This window comes from Kogia breviceps, chromosome 4, assembly GCF_026419965.1.
Source record: "Kogia breviceps isolate mKogBre1 chromosome 4, mKogBre1 haplotype 1, whole genome shotgun sequence".
NCBI classification, from domain to species: domain Eukaryota; kingdom Metazoa; phylum Chordata; class Mammalia; order Artiodactyla; family Physeteridae; genus Kogia; species Kogia breviceps.
In genome coordinates, this window is record NC_081313.1 from 163,932,907 (window position 1) to 163,953,280 (window position 20,374).

Consider the following 20,374-nt stretch of genomic DNA (forward strand, 5'->3'; position numbering starts at 1 on the left):
ACAAGACAGACAACAATGCCAGAAAATATAATAGCCTGCTACAGCCATGGAACTCCCTCAAAGATATATTTAAAATGTCACTGGTGCAGAATGGAAAATACGAATTACAGGTTCATTTGGAGGACGCAATTTAAAATCTATACATCTTGTACGGTGGCACTTCCCATTAGGTTTTAGTTTTAGTTGTCCTTTTCTGCACACCAAAAAAGAAATCCCCCCAAGTAATTTCAGCCCAGGGATGCAAACTTCAAGGAACCACTTTCCTCTGTATTTTTCTTTCCTGTTTTCGATGGTCATGATGCTCTCCAAATCTAGGATCTTCTTGACATGTTGTTTTTCTTTCGGAACGTTTCTGCAAGCTTCCCAGGAGCCACGGAATGTCGATTACACCTTTTGGAGATGTAGCCCGGTCACATAAGGAGACAAGTAGTTGAAATTTGTGTCAAATTGCTTGTTTAAACGACTTGAGCCAACTTCTTAAAGCCAGGACAGCAGGGGCTGAGGACATTCAAAGTTGGCAGGGGCCAAAATGACAAGGCTCAGCAGTCACCTGGCGGGCTGCCAGCCCTGACTGGAGGCTTCAAAAAATAAACTTTCTCAAAGGACGCAAATTAAAAGTCGTGTTTCAGCAGCCATTAAAACCAAATTGTAACTTTCACAAAAAAAAAAAAAAAAAAATTAAAAAAAAAAACCAAATTATAGGTTTACGTTGCATAGTGAACGACCTTCATTTTCATTATGCTTAAAATATTTCACTTTGTAGGTGGAGGGTGGGTTGCTAGGAAAACGGTGTGTGGAATTGTCATCCGTGGTCATATTTACAGGGGAATATGTGCAGGGGTATAGTTGTCCTTTGTGCGTTTTTCCTGCAAGGACAGAGGGTTGCAAGTTTAGAAACGAGGATGCAATTTGGAGTAAGGGTCGTGGTTTGAAAACATCAACCCTGACCTTCTCCAGAGACTGGGTCCTCAGGGTTCCTCTCTCAGAGGGCAGAAGTTATGAAGCCCCTGATCTGAGTGGGCTCACGGGTGTGTTTTGTTGGTTCTCATAAAAAAAAAAAAAAAAAAAGTATACATATACATGTGAATGTATGTGTATATATAAACATATATATAAATACAAAAACACACACACATATTTTTAAATTGTCAACATTTTTTAAAAAACAGGAAACTCTTTTGAAAAAGTCCAGATCTTCAGCTCTCCTAGAAAAACTGGAAGATCCTCTGCCTTGAGCTCTAACCCCTACATGGCCACGTGAGCCTGGATCTGAGCGAGGGCTGCTCCCTACCCTCTTCAGTTCACCCCAGTCCACTTCACTTTCCTGCCTCTGGCCCCTGATAGGTGTTTAAAGGTACTACTCCCTGACTTAGAGTGCGTCATCTTTCTTATACCTTCAGAAAGACGCCATGTTTTTAAAGAACGTATGGAGTGTACTGGTTTACCAGGAAACGGGCTAGGGACTTGTTACAACAATGCTCAGCCTTGAAGATCATGTTACTTTCATTGCAGAGTTAATATGTTTCAAATAATTCCACTGGTCAGCCCTCACCAGCCTGGTTTTGCTAACCTAGTTTCTCATTCTTAATTTGATGCCGAGGGATAAAGGCAAATCAAAGTATCCTATTTGTGAGTACCTGACAACGGGATGCTGGACACAGTAGTATCTGCATCTGTAGTTCGTGACATTCGGCAACTGTCGACATGGAGGCTTTGGTTCCAGGCTCTCCGCCGCAGGCTTGCGGAGTGGATCGCGGCCGCATTCTGAAGCGCCTAATGGCCGTTTCTCCTTCCTCTTTTCTCAGGCCCTCCGAACCACCACAGCCAGTCGACTCTGAGGCCCCCTCTACCACCCCCGCACAACCACACGCTGTCCCATCACCACTCGTCAGCCAATTCCCTCAACAGGAACTCGCTGACCAATCGGCGGAGTCAGATTCACGCCCCAGCTCCCGCGCCCAATGACCTGGCCACCACGCCGGAGTCAGTTCAGCTTCAGGACAGCTGGGTGCTAAACAGCAACGTGCCCCTGGAGACCCGGTAAGTCCCCATCGCGATTACACCTGGCTCCCTGCTGCATCACCCGCCCAGAGCAGTCGGGAGAAAATCCCGCCTACATTATGGGACAAGTTTACCAACTCTCTGCCTGCCCGTCCCCTTGGTAATTTGACCCTGGACGGTAGGTTGATAGGTATTTCTTTGTTCACATGTGTCTCCTTTTAATGCTTGTTTACTTTCTTCCACAGCTCCTGTGTACCCAACTAATAGAATTAGCATAACATATTTTTACTCAAAGACTCATGGGAAACATGCTTCTAAGGGTATATTGACAGAAAGCTGCTGATAAATTATGCATTTAGCCTTTCTTGAAGTAATAAATGAAGACTCATTTGAAATTAAGTGTTTGGGGAGACCTTGAGAAACAATCCCTGATTCCAGACTGACAGAAGTATAATTTTAATTTATACTTCATCCAACATGCAGTCTCACTTTAATCCCTCCTGTATACACTAACAGCTTGATGCCTGAGGGGCAAACAATAGTGTAAAAAAAAACAAACAAGAAAAAAGCAGCAGCACTTATGTTGAGAGGGAAGGGTTTCAAAGTGATCTCCAGGTCTGGCTTTGTTTTGTCTTGTCTTTGCTTCTGTTGTTTTCTCACCTTTGCTTCTGGTCTTCCAAAAATCACACCTGCCTTAGTGACCTGAAGGAAGGGGGCATTGGTCACAGCGTGGCAAGCTGCAATGTAATTGACAGTGGGTCAGCCAGATACTGGAACCGCCTTGCTGTTCCATCCCCAGACACTTTCATGGTTTATGTGCTTCAATTGTTACTGTTTCCTTGCCGGGGCAGAACCATGGAGACTAAGAAGGACTCATTCATATTGAACCTTCAAAAAGTTCCCACATAGTTTTTAAACTTTAATAACTTAGGTTTAAGGAAAGACTGAAATAATCTGTAATCTTTTGGTAATGGCCCGGGAACTTTCTGCACACAGCTGGAAATAATTATGCAAGCCATAGCATTTGATGTTGTTTCTTATCTCTAATGTTTTGTTTTATCAATAAGAACTTGAATAAGTTGTATACTACTGTCACTCTAGTCACTCCAAACTTTAATACATTTTATTTTCTAACAACACTATAGGTGATTTGTAACCAGGCCTGCAGTCTTAATCTCTAAGGTTTACAGTAGGTAAAGTCAATAGAAACTCTATGCATATGTTATATATAATAGATAGATTTAAACATTTGCTGGAAAGGTTCCAGGCTGAAAGTTGACTGGTCCACCAGGCTTAACTTAGGATATTTTCATAGTTGGTAGTGGTCTCTAAGGCTGGATAAGACAATGTCTTTTTCTTCCTTATATTTATGAACTGCCATAGAGTTTGTGGGATACTAGTCAGACTATTTTCACATTAACAGACCATTGTTTGAAATCTAGACATAAAGGCTATGCACAGTGGTTAGGATGAAGAAAGAGGAGGGAGAAAGGGAAGGAGAAATGTAGTAGATATTTGGGGAAAAAGAAGGAGAAAAAGGAAAGAAGAGGACCACCATCGCCATTAACAACCAGTTTTTATTGTGCAGTTTGTACATGCCAGTGTTAGTGGCTTAAATGCACTATCTCATTCAAGCGTGGAAGCAATCCAATGAGGTAGGAAGGAATCGTTGTTATTAGCATTTTAAAAATTCAGCATCCAGACTTGGGGGGCAGAGTAACTTGCAAGCGTTCTAGGGCCTCAGTGAGATGGTAAATTATGAGCCGCATTGGATGGAACTCTCGTGGTTCCTACACATAAAGTAAGGTGGTCAGATTGTCTGATGCAGGAGCAGCCACGAACCTACATGTATTGTCTTAATTGTCACGTCTTCAGGGAAAGGTCCATCAGAGTGTCTACTCCTCACAAAGATTCTCCTGTTGGTGATGAGAACACATACACTGCATAAGCGTATCTCCCATCGCCCAGTTTCTGATGTAATCAGTTGGCAGTAAAGTGTTCCCTTGAAAGGATCTGGAGGAGAGGACCAGCAAAGCCAAGCCTATCCCCTTCTTGTTCTCCTGAAGTTCTCCCAGAACATGCTTTCTGACCTGTAGGGTCCTTCTGCAGATTGTTAGGATACATGGCATCTGTCCTAGGATTGGCGCTTCTCAGTGATGCTTTTAGAGGAGGCAAGCTTGGGAAGTAAGTAAGATGGCCAAAACCTTGAAGCCTAGCAGAAGGAAACAAACAAGGGAGAACATATCCGGATGTTCTTTGATCAGTACGTTCAAGGGCCAAGAGTTCGAGACTATAAGGCCCTTGAGATGGGGCTATTGCTAAAAGTCAGTCACAGATATTTGAAACTCCATTCATGGAACTGAGTACATATAATTTGGATGTGCAACTTGTCTCATATATGAAAACTTTAGCAATAATTAATAGAATTGTTGAACTTTGTGTTTCTCTTTGAAATATGATTTATACAGTCTCTTATGAGCATTTACTTACCGAATCCCTCGAAAATACTAAGCGCTATGTTAGGTACTGGGGAGATTATGATTAAAACATGTATCCTGCCCTTAAAGCTCATACAACCTAAAAAAGGAGATAGGCACATAAACAAAAAGATAGTGCAGTGTTTACAGGAATGGAAGTGCATAAGTTACAGTGGTTGTACAGTTGAAATAGTTATTAAATTTCCCAGGATGGTCAGGAAAAGGTTCCCAGCCGAGGGGCTGTTTGAGCTGGGTTTAGAAGGATGAACAGGAGTTTACCTAGAAGGTAGAACAGTGGGATAGGGAGGGTGGGAGGGAGGGAGACACAAGAGGGAGGGGATATGAGGATATATGTATGTGTATAGCTGATTCACTTTGTTGTAAAGCAGAAACTAACACACTGTTGTAAAGCAATTATACTCCAATAAAGGTGTTAAAAAAAAGAAAGAGAGTTTACCTAGCAGATAAGTGGAAAAAAATCAAAGATTATAGCATCATTTATTCCCATTCTTCAGTGGTTTTCCATATAGTCTTGGAAACTGTAGAACTGAACAATTTCACTCACTCAGATGCTGAAATATTGTGCGTTTAATGGTGTCATTTTCTTACCCACAAGAGCAAATGTAGGAATGGAAGCTCTTACGTTAGGGGCGTGATACCATACTAGGATTCCAGTTCCTGTCGTTCATACCCAATAAGAATTGATTAACCACAGCAGGAAAAAGAACCATTGAGGGCAAGACATTCTGGAGGCTGAGCATGATGTACTCATCAATTTTGAAAATGCAATGGAAATTTACAAACAGCTTCACCACCTCTACTTTCATTAATACAGACTTCTGGGCATGATGGAAGAATTTCCTAACTCTGGGAGGTGCTGGGCAGCATTTTGCCACCACCACCCACCCCCCCTTGGCCCCCGCAGAGACTCCAGGCCAAATCCAAGGTGTTTCTTTAGACCAGTAAGGAACAAGCCCTTGCCCCTCTGCATTGCTTTTTGATGTTCCCGTCAGTCTTAATGAGGCAGGTTAGATCTTCCCTGGACTGTGTGTTTTCCATTTTTGTTCTATGACAAATAGAATCAAGGTGCTAATTAAGGAGGCATAGCCAGAAAATAGGACTGTATGAATCTGGAATTTAACACAAGATGAAAAAGCTTATAAGGAGAGTTCTGTAACAATGTTAACAATATAAATAACAATGCATATAAATTTGGAATACCCAAGGCAATCAGCTGATGTGGAAACCTAATATTATCCAAGAAAAACCAAACATAGGACAGAGGAACTAACTGCAAACAGCCTGGACTCTCTTTTCTAACATATGCGTAACAGTATCAGTCTGCCCACTATTTTTCTCTCAGCTTACTTGCAGAAGATCTTAGAACAAGGTCCCTCTGTAATTCTGGGTTGATAGCACCTATCTCCTCCTTCCTCTCCTGAGAGGAGCAAGATCAGGAGTCTTCCTGGCCACCTGCTTCTTTGAGAGTTTCTGAAGTCAGCATTTCTTTGTCTAAGACAGTAGAAAGTAGCTCAGCGACAGAACCTAACTTTCTTTCCTTTATGCATTTTGCTGAGGCAAGCTTCTTTCTTGGAACCTATCTCGGTAGCAGGTCACTAAAGAGAATCCCTAAGCAGGACAAAACTTCCCTCTGAGTTTGCTTTTGGCCTGAAATACCAGAAGGCCTAATTTTAGCCATCCAGATCCTCAAGCTACAAACAAGTTTGCAAGTTGCTCTTTGAACTGGTCATCCATTACTCATTCGAGAAACATCTATGAGACCCAACCAGGTGCCAGGCACTGAGGATTCAGCAGTGAAGAAGAAAAGCAAAGTCCTTGCCCTTCTGGAGTTTCCTGACTGTAGACAGAATGTGAACAAAAAATTAGGCATATGCCCCTACAGTGACAGGTGTAATAAGTGCCATGTGAGGTACAGAGAAGCCAGACTCAGGAGAAATTTGCACTTAGGCTAAGCCCTAAGGATGAGTAGGTGTTAATTAGACTGAAAGAATGTTCTAGGTGGCGAAAACCACGACCCGCTGGGGGAAGAAACGCTAAGATGCCGGGAAGAGAAAGCAAACTAGACAGGCAGGCAAGAGCCGGACAGTGCAAGGTTTGGGGCTGCTTTAAAGATTTTGGACTCAGAGCCAAGAACGGTGAAAAGTCATTGAAGCATTTTAAACAGGAGGCCAAAATAATAACATAAATGGTTCCGTTTTGTTTTTATCTATGGTAGCTGCCATAGGGTCAATAGGTGGGGGGAGGGGGTGGTTGAGGGAAAGGTATAGCAGGACTAAGGGTCCAATTTGGAGAATACTGTCATGATTAAGATGAAAAATGGTGGGGCTTCCGTTAGGGTGCCTGTAGTTGCAGTATCAGAGCTGTCTGCCTTTCTCTTACCAATCTGGCCAGAAGGTGAACTTTCAAAGATGTGGGGTATGTACTGAAGGTAGAATCAGTGGGAATTTGTGATTGATGGAATGTCAAGATGTAGGTTAGGCAGGTGTGAGCACGGTATCCAATTTTTTTGGCCTAAGAGGCTGAGTGAATAGGGATGTCATTTAGGAAACAAGTTCGGTTTTCCACTTGTTAAATCTCTGAGGCAACAAGAGTATTAAGAGTAGCTGTAGGCTTCCCTGGTGGCGCAGTGGTTGAGAGTCCGCCTGCCGATGCAGGGGACATGGGTTCGTGCCCCGGTTCGGGAGGATCCCACATGCCGCAGAGCAGCTGGGCCCGTGAGCCATGGCCGCTGAGCCTGCGCGTCCAGAGCCTGTGCTCCGCAACGGGAGAGGCCACAACAGTGAGAGGCCCGCATAAAGCAAAAAAAAAAAAAAAAAAAAGTAGCTGTTATTGGCCAGACTTATTTTGATTCTAAAATAACAGATGTAACACAGAAGCACAACCATTTGCAAATGATAGCATAGTTAGTGTATCCAAAGCTCTCAGCAGTGGACTTTTCTCTTAAAAAAAAAAAAAATCTCTCCAGAAATTTTGTTCAATTTAATAGTAATTGTACATGATTGTATAGTTCTGTGAGTAACAACTTTATCAAATAGTTTTTGCTCCGTGTTTAGTTTTACATGCATGATCCCACTGAACCCGTTAACCCTTCTGTTGAGTATATGTTACTATGCCTATTTTAAATAAACAGAAACTGAGGCTTGAGAAGATGAAGTTACTTACACGTCTCCAAATAAGTAAGGGGCTGAACTGGGATGGAAACCTGGGTCTACCTGACTCCACGTGCAATGCTCTTAACCACCACATGACAATGCCTTTGAGACTAGAAGAACAAAGCAAAACGATGCTTATTATCCAATTAGAATTTATCCAGTCCATGGAAATGGTGACGTTAATGCAGTATAAGTGACACGAGGCAAGAAATGATCTGAGGGATGAATCCCAGTCTGTTACTGGACATAGAGTTAGTCACTGACAATATCATAAGCCAGGCAGGATAGAAGGGACCCTTGTCTCCAGCTCTGCGGGATCGGTGGCCACCCAGGATGGTCAGTCTGAAGTCCTGAGCCTCCATGGTGGTGGCAGCATGGGATCCACGTGAGCTGAGTTACACAGGAGGTTTAGTGCGCTGCATATCGTAAAATGCGAGAGCAAATTGACACTGCAGAAATAAGAAGCGGTGCTACCTTTTTAGCTCTGTGATTTGCATAGGGTTTATCTTCCAGACAGCCTTTGCTAGACTGGTAGAAGAAAGCCACGCAGCCGCGGGTATGGTAGCTGGCCATTTGGTCATAGTTTGAGTAGGGACACTCAGGAAGTTGTAATGAACACCCAGGAAGTGCTCTTATAAAGAATGGAGCTTGCCGGGCTTGGTAAGTGGCACCTAAGGAATCTAATTCGGGTATCAGCATTTCAGTAAACATACTTTTTATCTTTAAGACCAGATAACCTTAGCCTCATATGGATGCTTTATTGAGAGTGCATTTTTGGGGATCAAGACTCAAGACCTTTAGTAAATAAGGTTGTCATGGGGAAGCAACGAGACTGTTGAAACATCTTCACCATATGCTGAACCGGAAGACTCTTCTCCACTTGTTCTCCAGATTGATTTTTCTACCTAAGGATTAATTTTCTGACAGAATCACTGACAAGTATGATCTTGAGAATATTAAACCAACGCAACCTGTTTGCTTTTCTGCCTCTTTTTTTTTTTTTTTTTTTTAAACGTTTCTGCGTGAGGTTTAAAACTAGAATTCATTCCGGGTGAACCAGATGCATTCCAGCACTTTTCAAATCAATAGGCCGCTTGACTTCTCCATATTGCAAAACATTATGCTCCCTCTAAATTCTCATCAGAGGCAACATGGAAATTAATGAGACCTTTAGGTTAGCGTTTCCAGCTCAGCCTTAGTTTATAGCTTTACCTTGCCTTTTTGACACCATGATCCCGCCTGGCCACCAGCAGCATTGCACGTTGCAGTGAGTTTTAATTTTGTAGTTTTCTTAGTCTTCCTTGGAAACTGGCAGCTTATTAATCTCAATAACTGAACTGCTCAATAGGCAAGCTCTCCAATGAGAAACGAGGCTGTGTCTTTTTTTTTTTTTTTTTTTTTGGCAGATGGAGACAAGAGGTTGGTTGTTGGATAGAGGCAGGGGATGGGGGGGATGAGTGGTAGAGAAAAAGCCAGTAAGGAGGGGCACCCTGTACCCCCAAATCACTTTCTGACAATTGGCAGGAAAATAAAGAGAACCTAGTTTAATCCACTGCTCTGCAATTTAGGGCTTGCGGTGTTAAACACATTCAAACCTGTTAATAAGAAAATAACGTGTTGTGGCTCGTGTGCAAATTACAAGGTGCATTAAGAAAGAAACAAGCATTGCATCTTACTTAAGACCACTCCAGTCTGCTCTTGGCATGGTTTGCAAACTTGGAAACATCCTTGAAGGTAGAGGTATACAAGGAGGGCTGTCCTTTTTAAATTTGTCTCCTGCTGTAAAATTAAAGCCCTGTTAAGTTTATTAAAGCTTTGGGGACTTGAACTTCTTACTTGCGAGTTACCACAGGGAAGCCTCTGGATAGAAGGAACTTTTTTTCAAAAGCCGTCCCTCTGCAGCCTGGACCGTGGGGACCCAATTAGGGATTGAGGCCACCTTGTGGTCATGGCTTGGAAACGCAAGACTCTGCCCTGAGTATGTGTAAATGTCGGACTCTTGGGTTAAGTTCAAGGTTGAAAAAAGGTAAATATTTTCATCTCTGTCTGTGCTCTTTCACCCATTCAGCTCATATCAACTGTCCTTCCCCTGGGGCATTTCCTGAAGCCTTCCCAGAGTATATTTTACCTGGCTTAGACGGGAGAGACTGGATGGATCGCAAGGCTTTTCTAATTCTGGCTCCCCAATGATTTTTTCTTTTCACAGAAACCAGAGAGGGCGTTCGTGGTTCTCCCAGGCAGGCGAAGTAGGCTCTGCACCTTTTCTGAAGCTTCCTTTGATTTACTAGTCTTGGTCTCGCCTGCCCGTTTGAGTGGGGATCTTTTGTCCCCAGAATTGCAATCTATCACAGGCGTTCGGCCAGTTTGCTCAACTAGGGCTGCATCCTTTACATGATAGGGGAGTTTAAGAAACTTGAAGGGCTTCCCTGGTGGCGCAGTGGTTGAGAGTTCGCCTGCCGATGCAGGGGACGCGGGTTCCTGCCCCAGTCCGGGAAGATTCCCACGTGCCGTGGAGCGGCTGGGCCCGTAAGCCATGGCCGCTGAGCCTGCGCATCCGGAGCCTGTGCTCTGCAACGGGAGAGGCCCGCGTACAGCAAAAAAAAAAAAAAAAAAAAAAAAAAAAAAAGAAACATGAAGCAACTTTTTCTCAGATACCTTTTTTCCCCTCCAAAACCCAATTCTGGGCTGTTCCCTAAGTCTTGACTGCAAATATCCATTTTCAGAAGTCATGACAATTTTTTAAATTAATTAATTAATTAATTTTTTTTGGCTGCGTTGGGTCTTCGTTGCTGTGTGTGAGCTTTCTCTGGTTGCAGCGAGTGGGAGCTACTCTTCGTTGCGGTGCGCGGACTTCTTCTCATTGCGGTGGCTTCTCTTGTTGCGGAGCATGGGCTCTAGGGTGTGGGCTTCAGTAGTTGTGGCTCGCGGGCTCTAGCGTGCAGGCTCAGTAGTTGGGGCGCACGGGCCCAGCCGCTCCGCGGCATGTGGGATCTTCCCGGACCGGGGCACGAACCCGTGTCCCCTGCATCGGCAGGCGGACTCTCAACCACTGCGCCACCAGGGAAGCCCATGACAATGTTAGCCATGGAGAATCACCCTCAAAATCATGTGTTTTTAAATCCCTTGCAGAATCACTTCTTGCTCAGCGTAACTGAGGAATCAGCAAGTGCTTCCAATTTCTGTCATTGGTGTTTTAGCTGTGAGTGCTTGCCTTATATTTAAAAAGAGAATGAGTAACACTTCTTTTTTATTTGTGAGATGGTTCTGAAATTCTATTTCAGTTTGTTAAAGCTTCAGCTGGGTTGGAGCATCCCTAAGACAACTGCTCAACAATTAGTCCTCCTGTCAAGCTGTTGCACACCAACGATATGACGATAAAAAGCGTATTTTTTTTTGTAATTATTTGAAGGACTGGATTAAAAATCCTGCCCTAGGAAGAAGGTGGGAAATGTCTTCTTCTTGTGCTGGTATGTGCTTAGATAAGAATTTTAAATGGAGCTTAATCTTCGTGACTTTTTAATCTCTTATCAACCCAGATCCTCTCCACTGCACTTTGGAACAGGTAATAAGAAGGCATAAGGTGATATTAGGCACATTTAAGCATTTGGTGGGACCCCAAATCCACCCCACCCCGGCCAATTTAGTAAAGTGAGAGAATAAATGTAAAAGCCCTCTGGGAATGGGACCCTGCTGTGTGAGTGTCTTGGATTCAGCTTAGGGCTCTCTTAGTATGTTAATGTCCTACAGCTGAGTGCTAAAGGCAGAGGCTGGCAAAGATCATCTTCTCCAGCTTCTAAACCTCAGAATCCATGTGAGGAGAGATGGTGGTCATATTGAAAATCTCTCCACTTCCTGTGAAGGACTGAACACTCTTTTTGGCTTTGTTTTTAGGCATTGTCATCTCTTCGGTGCCTGCCTTGTGCCAAGCACTGTAATAGGCACTTTATATTATCCGATTCGAAGCCCTGTGCGATGGATACAGTTGTCCCCTTCAGCATGTCAGGAGGATGAAACCTGGGGAGATGAAGGGTCTGGGACAGAATCAAGATTCAGGCAGAACTGGATTCAGGGACTTAAACTCAGGCATTAGGCTCTCTCTCTCTCTCTCTCTCTCTCAGCTTTGTTTTTCTGTTTTCCAACATTGTGCTTAAGCAGGTCTCCTTTTGTGAGGTCTTTGTGGGAATTATAGGCTCTATCCTCATAGCTCAGAAAGTAATAGAAAAAGGATTTCTTCTTCTGGATATTTCAACGGAACTCCCTGGATATTTCCGCGGAACTTCCTGGTTCTCAGGAACCTAGCTAGAATCCCGTGCCCACAGCAAACCCAATCCCGAGGCCCGGAGCATGGGCCACGTTGACTGGCTAGGCCTGGATCACGTGCCCACATGGAACAGGAGACCAGGAAGAAGGGCGTGGCCATAACCAAACACCAGGGTGTTAGGAGACCGTAAGATAGAGGTCTCGAAGGAAAAAAAAAAAAAAGAAAGAAAGAAAGGAAAAAAAAACCCAGGCCAAGTTCAATACTAGTTTTGCCCTAGCCCAGCTGCCTTCTCTTATTGGCTAATGATAGTGATTCTCCTCTGAGCACCCAGTCCTGGCCAGGGGTGGGGTTAGGCGAGGTTCAGAGCATCCAGTTACTTAACTTGCCTTGGGCACCGAAGAGGGTTTATAACTGATTCCAATATGAAGTAGAAAGAATAAGGTCCACTGAGTAATTCACATCCCGTTCTGATTCATCACCCTCTCTGGTTCACTTCTCAAACGTCCTTACGACTTTCCCTTTGAGTTCACTGTAGCCACTTAATGCATTTTAACTTTTATTTTATTGATGTCTCTTTTAAGCTATCCTCTTCTTTCCTGCATAACTGCTTGGATTCCACATTTCCAATTAAAACATGCTTATGCTCATTTATTGTCTCACTAAACTGTGCTCTTTACGAGGGCTCATGATGAGAAAGTTAACTCAGAGCAACTCAACGCGTTTCTCATCTGAAAATGGCTGGAGAAGCAGTTTTACCTTTATCAAGTTGCAGTCCTTGGTTTTGCTTTTTCATAAGACAGTGAATGGGAAACATTTAATTCCATGCTCCAAGCTTCTATTCTCAGCAATATAAAAATGCATTTTATGCTTTTTTGTGGTGAACATCTTAGATAGGACATTTTTGCAGGGGTCAGTCTGCTCTATAATGGACCTTATCATAGGTACCATCGGAATAGTTCCCCATTTAATTAGACAAAAAGTTTTGCCCTAAAAGTGAACATGTCCTAATGTCAATAATTATGCCCATCGCTATTTACACTCTTGTGATTTAATCTGATATTACTAGCTGTAGAAAAGCTCAGTAGTAGGGGGAAAGGTAGCACACTTACATTTAACGCCCCCCTAGAATTTCAGTATAATGGTGTGTGTGGGACACTGGGTTGGTTGGGTGTGAGAACCAGGCGGGAAGGACACTTTCATTTTGGGTCTGGGGGTACTTTGTTTTCTGAGTTCTCGCCATCATTGGCCTTGTCTGGAAATATGAAAGCTGTGTTAGGATGGGGACCTCCTCACGTCCTGCCTATAAGGTGCATCTTCAAATTCACAGTACCTTCAGTTTGGGGGAGAAGGGAGAAGTATAGCATTTTCTGCAGGGCTAACATCGAAAGCCTATTTCAAGGATAGAAGAAGAGGGAGAGGTGAGGGGTGGTGTAGGAAAGAAAGGGTCTGGTGATGAGGACACAGAAATAAATATTTACCTGCCGTCTTCTGGGAAGTCAGCCCCTTGATTCTGACCGCTGCATCAGAAAGCAGACCAGGAGAAGGAAGCAAGGTCAACATGACTTAGGTTAACCTGATCATTTAAGAGGAGGGGGAATCATTTGGCAGCAGCAAGGCAGAATTTTGAGACCGGAAGCCATGTTTGGATCCCTTGTGCAGGCCGATGTCTCTTCTACAGATGAGGAGGGTGAGGCCAGATGACTCGTCGGTTTCTCACGCAGATTGTCTGGGTGGGACGGCAGGCAGGCTTCCTGCTGGAGCTTTCCTCAGATCCCTCACTCTTCCCTGCATGATGAGTAGGCGACTTTGTTGCCTCTTCTTCCCACGCAGCATCTTTATCTCCATTTCCTTCTGCAAAGCAATGGTCAAGAATTTAAGACAAAGAATTAGAGCACATATTACAACAGCTTTGGTATTTCCAGGTGTTTTATTACAAAATGTATTCATTCTCTGGGTAAAAACATTCAACAATTAGAAAGGTGAAAAGTGCAAAGTATATTCATTCCCTGCCCCTCCATTCCTATTTTCAAGGAAATCTCTTTTGAAAGTTTATTATTTTAGGCTTCCAGAAATGTTTATGGTATCTGAGCATATTTTTTTTAAGTTTAACATAAAAGGGATTGTGTTATACCTACCATTTGGCAATGGCCTTTTTTAACTTCATGAGAAATTGTAGAAATCATTTCAGGTAATATCATGTAAACCTACCTCATTCTTTTCTTTATTTTTTTGGCTTAAACAACAGATATTTATTTTCTTACAATTCTGAAGGCTAAAAGTCTGAGATCAATGTGTTGATAGGTTAGGTTTCTTCCGAGATTCTCTCCCTTTGCTTGTGGATGACTGTTTTCTCCTTCTGTCCTCACGTGGTCTTCCCTGTGTGTCTTCCTCCTTATCTCCTCTTCTTACAAGGACACCCCAGCCTAATGTCCTTGTTTTCCCTTAATTACCTGTTGTTTTTAATAGATCTTTATTGGAGTATAATTGCTTCACAATACCGTGTTAGTTTCTGTTGCACAACAAAGCAGATCAGCCATATGTATACACATGTTCCCATATCCCCTCCCTCTTGAGCCTCCCTCCCACCCTCCCTATCCCACCCATCTAGGTGGTCACAAAGCACAGAGCTGATCTCCTTGTGCTATGCTGCTGCTTCCCACCAGCCAGCTATTTTATATTCGGTAGTGTATGTATGTCGATGCTACTCTCACTTTGCCCCAGCTTCGCCCTCCCACCCCATGTCCTCAAGTCCATTCTCTATGTCTACCTCTTTTTTTCCTGCCTTGCAACTAGGTTCATCAGTACCTTTTTTTCCTTTAGATTCCACATATATGCATTAGCGTACAGTATTTGTTTTTCTCTTTCTGACCTACTTCACTCTGTATGACAGACTCTAGGTCCATCCACCTCACTACAAATAGCTCAGTTTTGTTTCTTTTTATGGCTGAATAATATTCCATTGTATATATGTGCCACATCTTCTTCATCCATTCATCTCTTGATGGACAGCTAGATTGGTTCCATGTCCTGGCTGTTGTAAATAGTGCTGCAGTGAACGTTGTGGTTCATGTCTCTTTTTGAATTATGGTTTTCTCAGGGTATATACCCAGCAGGGGGATTGCTGGGTCGTATGGTAGTTCTACTTTTAGTTTTTTAAGGAACCTCCATATTGTTCTCCATGTACCTGTATCAATTTATATTCCCACCAACAGTGCAAGAGGGTTCCGTTTTCTCCACACCCTCTGCAGCATTTGTTGTTTGTAGATTTTCTGATGAAGCCCATTCTAACTGGTGTGAGATGATACCTCATTGTAGTTTTGATTTGCATTTCTCTAATAATTAGTGATGTTGAGCAGCTTTTCACGTGCCTCTTGTCCATCTGTATGTCTTCCTTGGCGAAATGTCTATTTAAGTCTTCCACCCATTTTTTAACTGGGTTGTTTGTTTTTTTGATACTGAGCTCCATGAGCTGTTTGTATATTTTGGAGATTAATCCTCTGTCTGTTGTTCATTTGCAAATATTTTCTCCTATTCTGAGGGTTGTCTTTTTGACTTGTTTATGGTTTCCTTTGTTGTGCAAAAGCTTTTAAATTTAATTAAGTCCCATTTGTTTATTTTTGTTTTTATTTCTGTTACTCTAGGAGATGGGTCGAAAAAGATCTTGCTGTGGTTTATGTCAAAGAGTGTTTTTCCTATGTTTTCCTCTAAAAGTTTTATAGTGTCTGGTCTTACATTTAAGTCTTTAATCCATTTGGAGTTTATTTTTGTGTATGGTGTTAGGGAGTGTTCTAATTTCATTCTTTTACATGCACTTGTCCACTTTTCCCAGCACCACTTACCAAAGAGGCTGTTTTTTCTCTGTTGTATGTTCTTGCCTCCTTTGTCGTAAAGTAGATGACCATATGTGCATGGGTTTATCTCTGGACATTCTATCCTGTATCATTGATCTATATTTCTGTTTTTGTGCCAGTACCGTACTCTCTTGTTTACTGTAGCTTAGTGGTATAGTTTGAAGTCGAGTAGCCTGATTCCTCCAGCTCCTTTTTTCTTTCTTAAGACTGCTTTGGCTATTTGGGGTCTTTTGTGTTTCCATACAAATTGTAAGATTTTTTTGTTCTATTTCTGTGAAGAATGCCATTGGTAGTTTGATAGGGATATAGGGATTGCGTTGAATCTGTAGATTGCTTTGGGTAGTATAGTCATTCTCACAATATTGATTCTTCCAATCCAAGAACATGGTATATTTCTCCATCTGTTTATGTCATCTTTGATTTCTTTCATCAGTGTTTTATAGTTTTGTGAGTACAAGTCTTTTGCCTCCTTAGGCAGGTTTATTCCTAGGTATTTTATTCTTTGTGTTGCAGTGGTAAATGGGAGCGTTTCCTTAATTTCTCTTTCTGATTTTTTTTTTGTTGGTGTATAGGAATGCAAGAGATTTCTGTGCATTAATTTTGTATCCTGCAACCTTACCAAATTCATTGCTTAGTTCTAGTAGTTTTCTGGTAGCGTCTTAGGATTCTCTATGTATAGTATCCTGTCATCTGCAAATAGTGACAGTTTTACTTCTTCTTTTCCGATTTGTATTCCTTTTATTTCTTTTTCTTCTCTGATTGCTGTGGCTCGGACTTCTAAAACTATGTTGAATGACAGTGGCGAGAGTGGACATCCTTGTCTTGTTCCTCATCCTAGTGGAAATGCTTTCAGTTTTTCACCATTGACTATGGTGTTTGCTGTGGGTTTGTCATATATGGCCTTTATTATGTTGAAATAGGTTCCCTCTATGCCCATTCTCTGGAGAGTTTTTATCATAAATGGGTGTTGAATTTTGTCAGAAACTTTTTCTGCATTCATTGAGATGATCATATGGTTTTTATTATTTTATTTTATTTTACTTTATTTTTTTTAGTTTAGTTGTTTTTATTAACAGAAAATGAAAATATCTTTCTTTGGATTGGCGATGGAAAGGAGTGATCGCAGAGGACAATTATTTACCTTTCCTTTTTATATCAAGATGAACCAAATCATATTTAGTAGAACATTTCTGTAAAAGAAAAGTTAGATCATATGGATTTTATTCTTTAATTTGTTAATGTGGTGTATCACATTGATTGATTTGCATGTATTGAAGAATCCTTGCATCCCTGGGATAACTCCCACTTGATCATGGTGTATGATCCTTTTAATGTGCTCTTGGATTCTGTTTGCTAGTATTTTGTTCAGGAGTTTTGCATCTGTATTCATCAGTGATATTAGTCTATAATTTTCTTTTTTGTGTGATATCTTTTTCTGGTTTTGGTATCAGGATGATGATGGCTTCATAGAATGAATTTGGGAGTGTTTCTCCCCCTGCAATTTTTTGGAAGAGTTTGAGAAGGATCAGTGTAAGCTCTTCTCTAAATGTTTGATAGATTTCGCATGTGAAGCCATCTGGTCCTGGACTTTTGTTTGTTGGAAGATTTTTAATTATGGTTTCAAATTTCATTACTTGTGATAGGTCTGTTTATATTTTCTACCTCTTCCTGATTCAGTCTTGGAAAGTTGTACCTTTCCAAGAATTTCTCCATTTCTTCATGGTTGTCCATTTTATTGGCATATAGTTGTTTGTAGTAGTCTCTTATAATCCTTTGTATTTCTGCAGTGTCAGCTGTGATTTCTCCTTTTCCATTTCTACTTTTATTGATTTGCATCCTCTCCCTTTTTTTCTTGGTGAGTCTGGCTAAGGGTTTATCAATTTTGTTTATCTTCTCCAAGAACCAGCTTTTAGTTTCATTGATCTTTGCTATTGTTTTCTTCATTTCTATTTCATTTATTTCTGTTCTGATCTTTATTATTTCATTCGTTCTACTGACTGTGGGTTTTCTTTGTTCTTCTTTCTCTAGTTGTTTTAAGTGTAGGGTTAGATTGTTTATTTGAGATTTTTCTTGTTTCTTGAGGTGAGATTGAATTGTTATAAACTTCCCTTTTAGAACTGCTTTTGCCGCGTCCCATAGGTTTTGGGTTGTTGAGTTTACGTTGTCATTTATTTCTATGTATTTTTTTATTTCTTCTTTGATTTCTTCAGTGATCTCTTGGTTATTTAGTAGAGCACTGTTTAGCCTCCACGTATTTGTGGGTTTTTTTACAGTTTTTTTCCTGTAATTGATTTCCAATCTCATAGTGTTGTGGTCAGAAAAGATGCTTGATACAATTTCAATTTTCTTAAGTTTTCCAAGGCTTGATTTGTGACCCAAGATGTGCTCTATCCTGGAGAATATTCCATGTGCACTTGAGAAGAAAGTGTATTCTGCCACTTTGGGGTAGAATGTTCTATAAATATCAATTAAATCTATCTGGTCTATTGTGTCATTTAAAGCTTGTGTTTCCTTATTTATTTTGTTTGGATGATCTGTCCTTTGGTGTAAGTGAGGTGTTAAAGTCCCCTACTCTTATTGTGTTACTGTCAATTTCCCCTTTCATGGTTGTTAGCATTTGCCTTATGTACTGAGGTGATCCTTTGTTGGGTGCATGAACATTTATAATTGTTATATCTTCTTCTTGGATTGATCCCTTGATCATTATGTAGTGTCCTTCCTTATCTCTCATAAAAGTCTTTATTTTAAAGTCTATTTTATCTGATATGAGTATTGCTACTCCAGCTTTCTTTTGATTTCCTTTTGCATGGAATATCTTTTTCCATCCCTTCACTTTCAGTCTGCATGTGTCCCTAGGTCTGAAGTGGGTCTCTTGTAGACAGCATATATATGGGTCTTGTTTTTGTATCCATTCAGGCAGTCTGTGTCTTTTGGTGGGGGCATTTAATCCATTTACATTTAAGGTAATTATCTATATGTATATTCCTATTACCATTTTCTTAATTGTTCTGGAATGGTTTTAATGGGTCTTTTTCTTCTCTTGTGTTTCCCGCCTAGAGAAGTTTCTTCAGTATTTGTGGTAAAGCTGGTTTGGTGGGGCTGAATTCTGTTAGCTTTTGTTTGTCTGAAAAGCTTTTGATTTCTCCATCGAATCTGAATGAGATCCTTGCTGGGTAGAGTAATCTTGGTTTTAGATTTTTTTCTTTAATCATCTTAAGTATATCCTGCCACTCCCTTCTGGCCTGCAGAGTTTCTGTTGAAAAATCAGCTGATAACATACAAAGGAATCCCCATAAGGTTATTTTTTGTTTTTCCCTTGCTCCTTTTAATATTTTTTCTTTGAATTAATTTTTGTTACTTTGATTAATATGTGTCCTGGTGTGTTTTTCCTAGGGTTTATCCTGTATGGGACTCTCAGCTTCCTAGACCTGGGTGACTATTTCCTTTCCCATGTTAGGGAAGTTTTCCACTATAATCTCTTCAAATATTCTTCAGACCCTTTCTTTTTCTCTTCTTCTTCTGGGACCCCTATAATTCGAATGTTGGTGCATTTAGTATTGTCCCAGGGGTCTCTGAAATTGTCTTCAATTCTTTTCATTCTTTTTTCTTTATTCTACTCCTCAGCAGTTATTTCCACCATTTTGTCTTCCAGCCAGCTTATTCATTCTTCTACCTCAGTTATTCTGTTGTTGATTCCTTCTAGTGTGTTTTTCATTTCAGTTATTGTGTTGTGCATCTCTGTTTGTTGTTTAGTTCTTCTAGATCTTTGTTAAACATTTCTTGTATTTTCTCAACCCATGCTTCCATTCTATTTCTGAGATTCTGGATCATCTTTACTATCGTTACTCTGATTCTTTTTCAGGTAGATTGCCTATTTCTTTTTCATTTATTTGGTCTTGTAGGGTTTTTTTTTTTTTTTTTTCTGTACACAGGCCTCTCACTGTTGTGGCCTCTCCCGTTGCAGAGCACAGGCTCCAGACGCGCAGGCTCAGCAGTCATGGCTCACAGGCCCAGCTGCTCCGCAGCATGTGGGATCTTCCTGGACCGGGGCACGAACCCGTGTCCCCTGCATCGGCAGGCGGACCCTCAACCACTGCGCCACCAGGGAAGCCCGGTCTTGTAGGTTTTTACCTTGCTTCTTCATCTGTGACATATGTTTTTGCTGTCTCTCTCTTTTTTTTTTTAATGAGTCAGATTGTGTTCCTGTTTTACTGGTTGTTTGGCCTGAGGCTTCCAACACTGGAGTTTGTAGGCTACTGGGTAGAACTGGGTTTTGGTGCTGAGATGAAGAACTCTGTGAGACCTCACTCTGATGAATATTCCCTGGGGTCTGGGGTTCTCTGTTAGTCCAGTGGTTTGGACTTGGAGCTCCCACCACAGGAGCTTCCCCCTGACCCCAGGCTTGCTAATCAAGATCCCGCAAGCTGCGTGGGGTGGCAAAAAAAGAGAAGAATAACAAAGTGAAAAATAAAATTAGACTAGGAAACTAACAGATATGGTACAAAGGATGTAAAAATAAAAATATAGATGAATCAAAAACTGGAAGGTACATTAGTACCATAACAGTAAAAAAAAGAGGAGAAGAGAAAGGAAAAAAAGGGGGGCATGGAA

At 41.5% G+C, this 20,374-nt stretch overlaps 1 protein-coding gene across 13 annotated transcripts in view; it reads left to right on the forward strand.

Annotated features, from left to right (window-relative positions):
• TENM2 (teneurin transmembrane protein 2) overlaps positions 1–20,374 on the forward strand; it is a 3,844,234-nt gene that overhangs the window by 3,495,865 nt on the left and 327,995 nt on the right. For all 13 annotated transcript variants that reach the window (XM_067032280.1, XM_059063069.2, XM_067032278.1 and 10 more), the window contains one exon: positions 1,806–2,040. In XM_067032280.1, the coding sequence (XP_066888381.1) occupies positions 1,806–2,040 (235 nt within the window). The remainder of the gene's footprint in view (positions 1–1,805; positions 2,041–20,374) is intronic.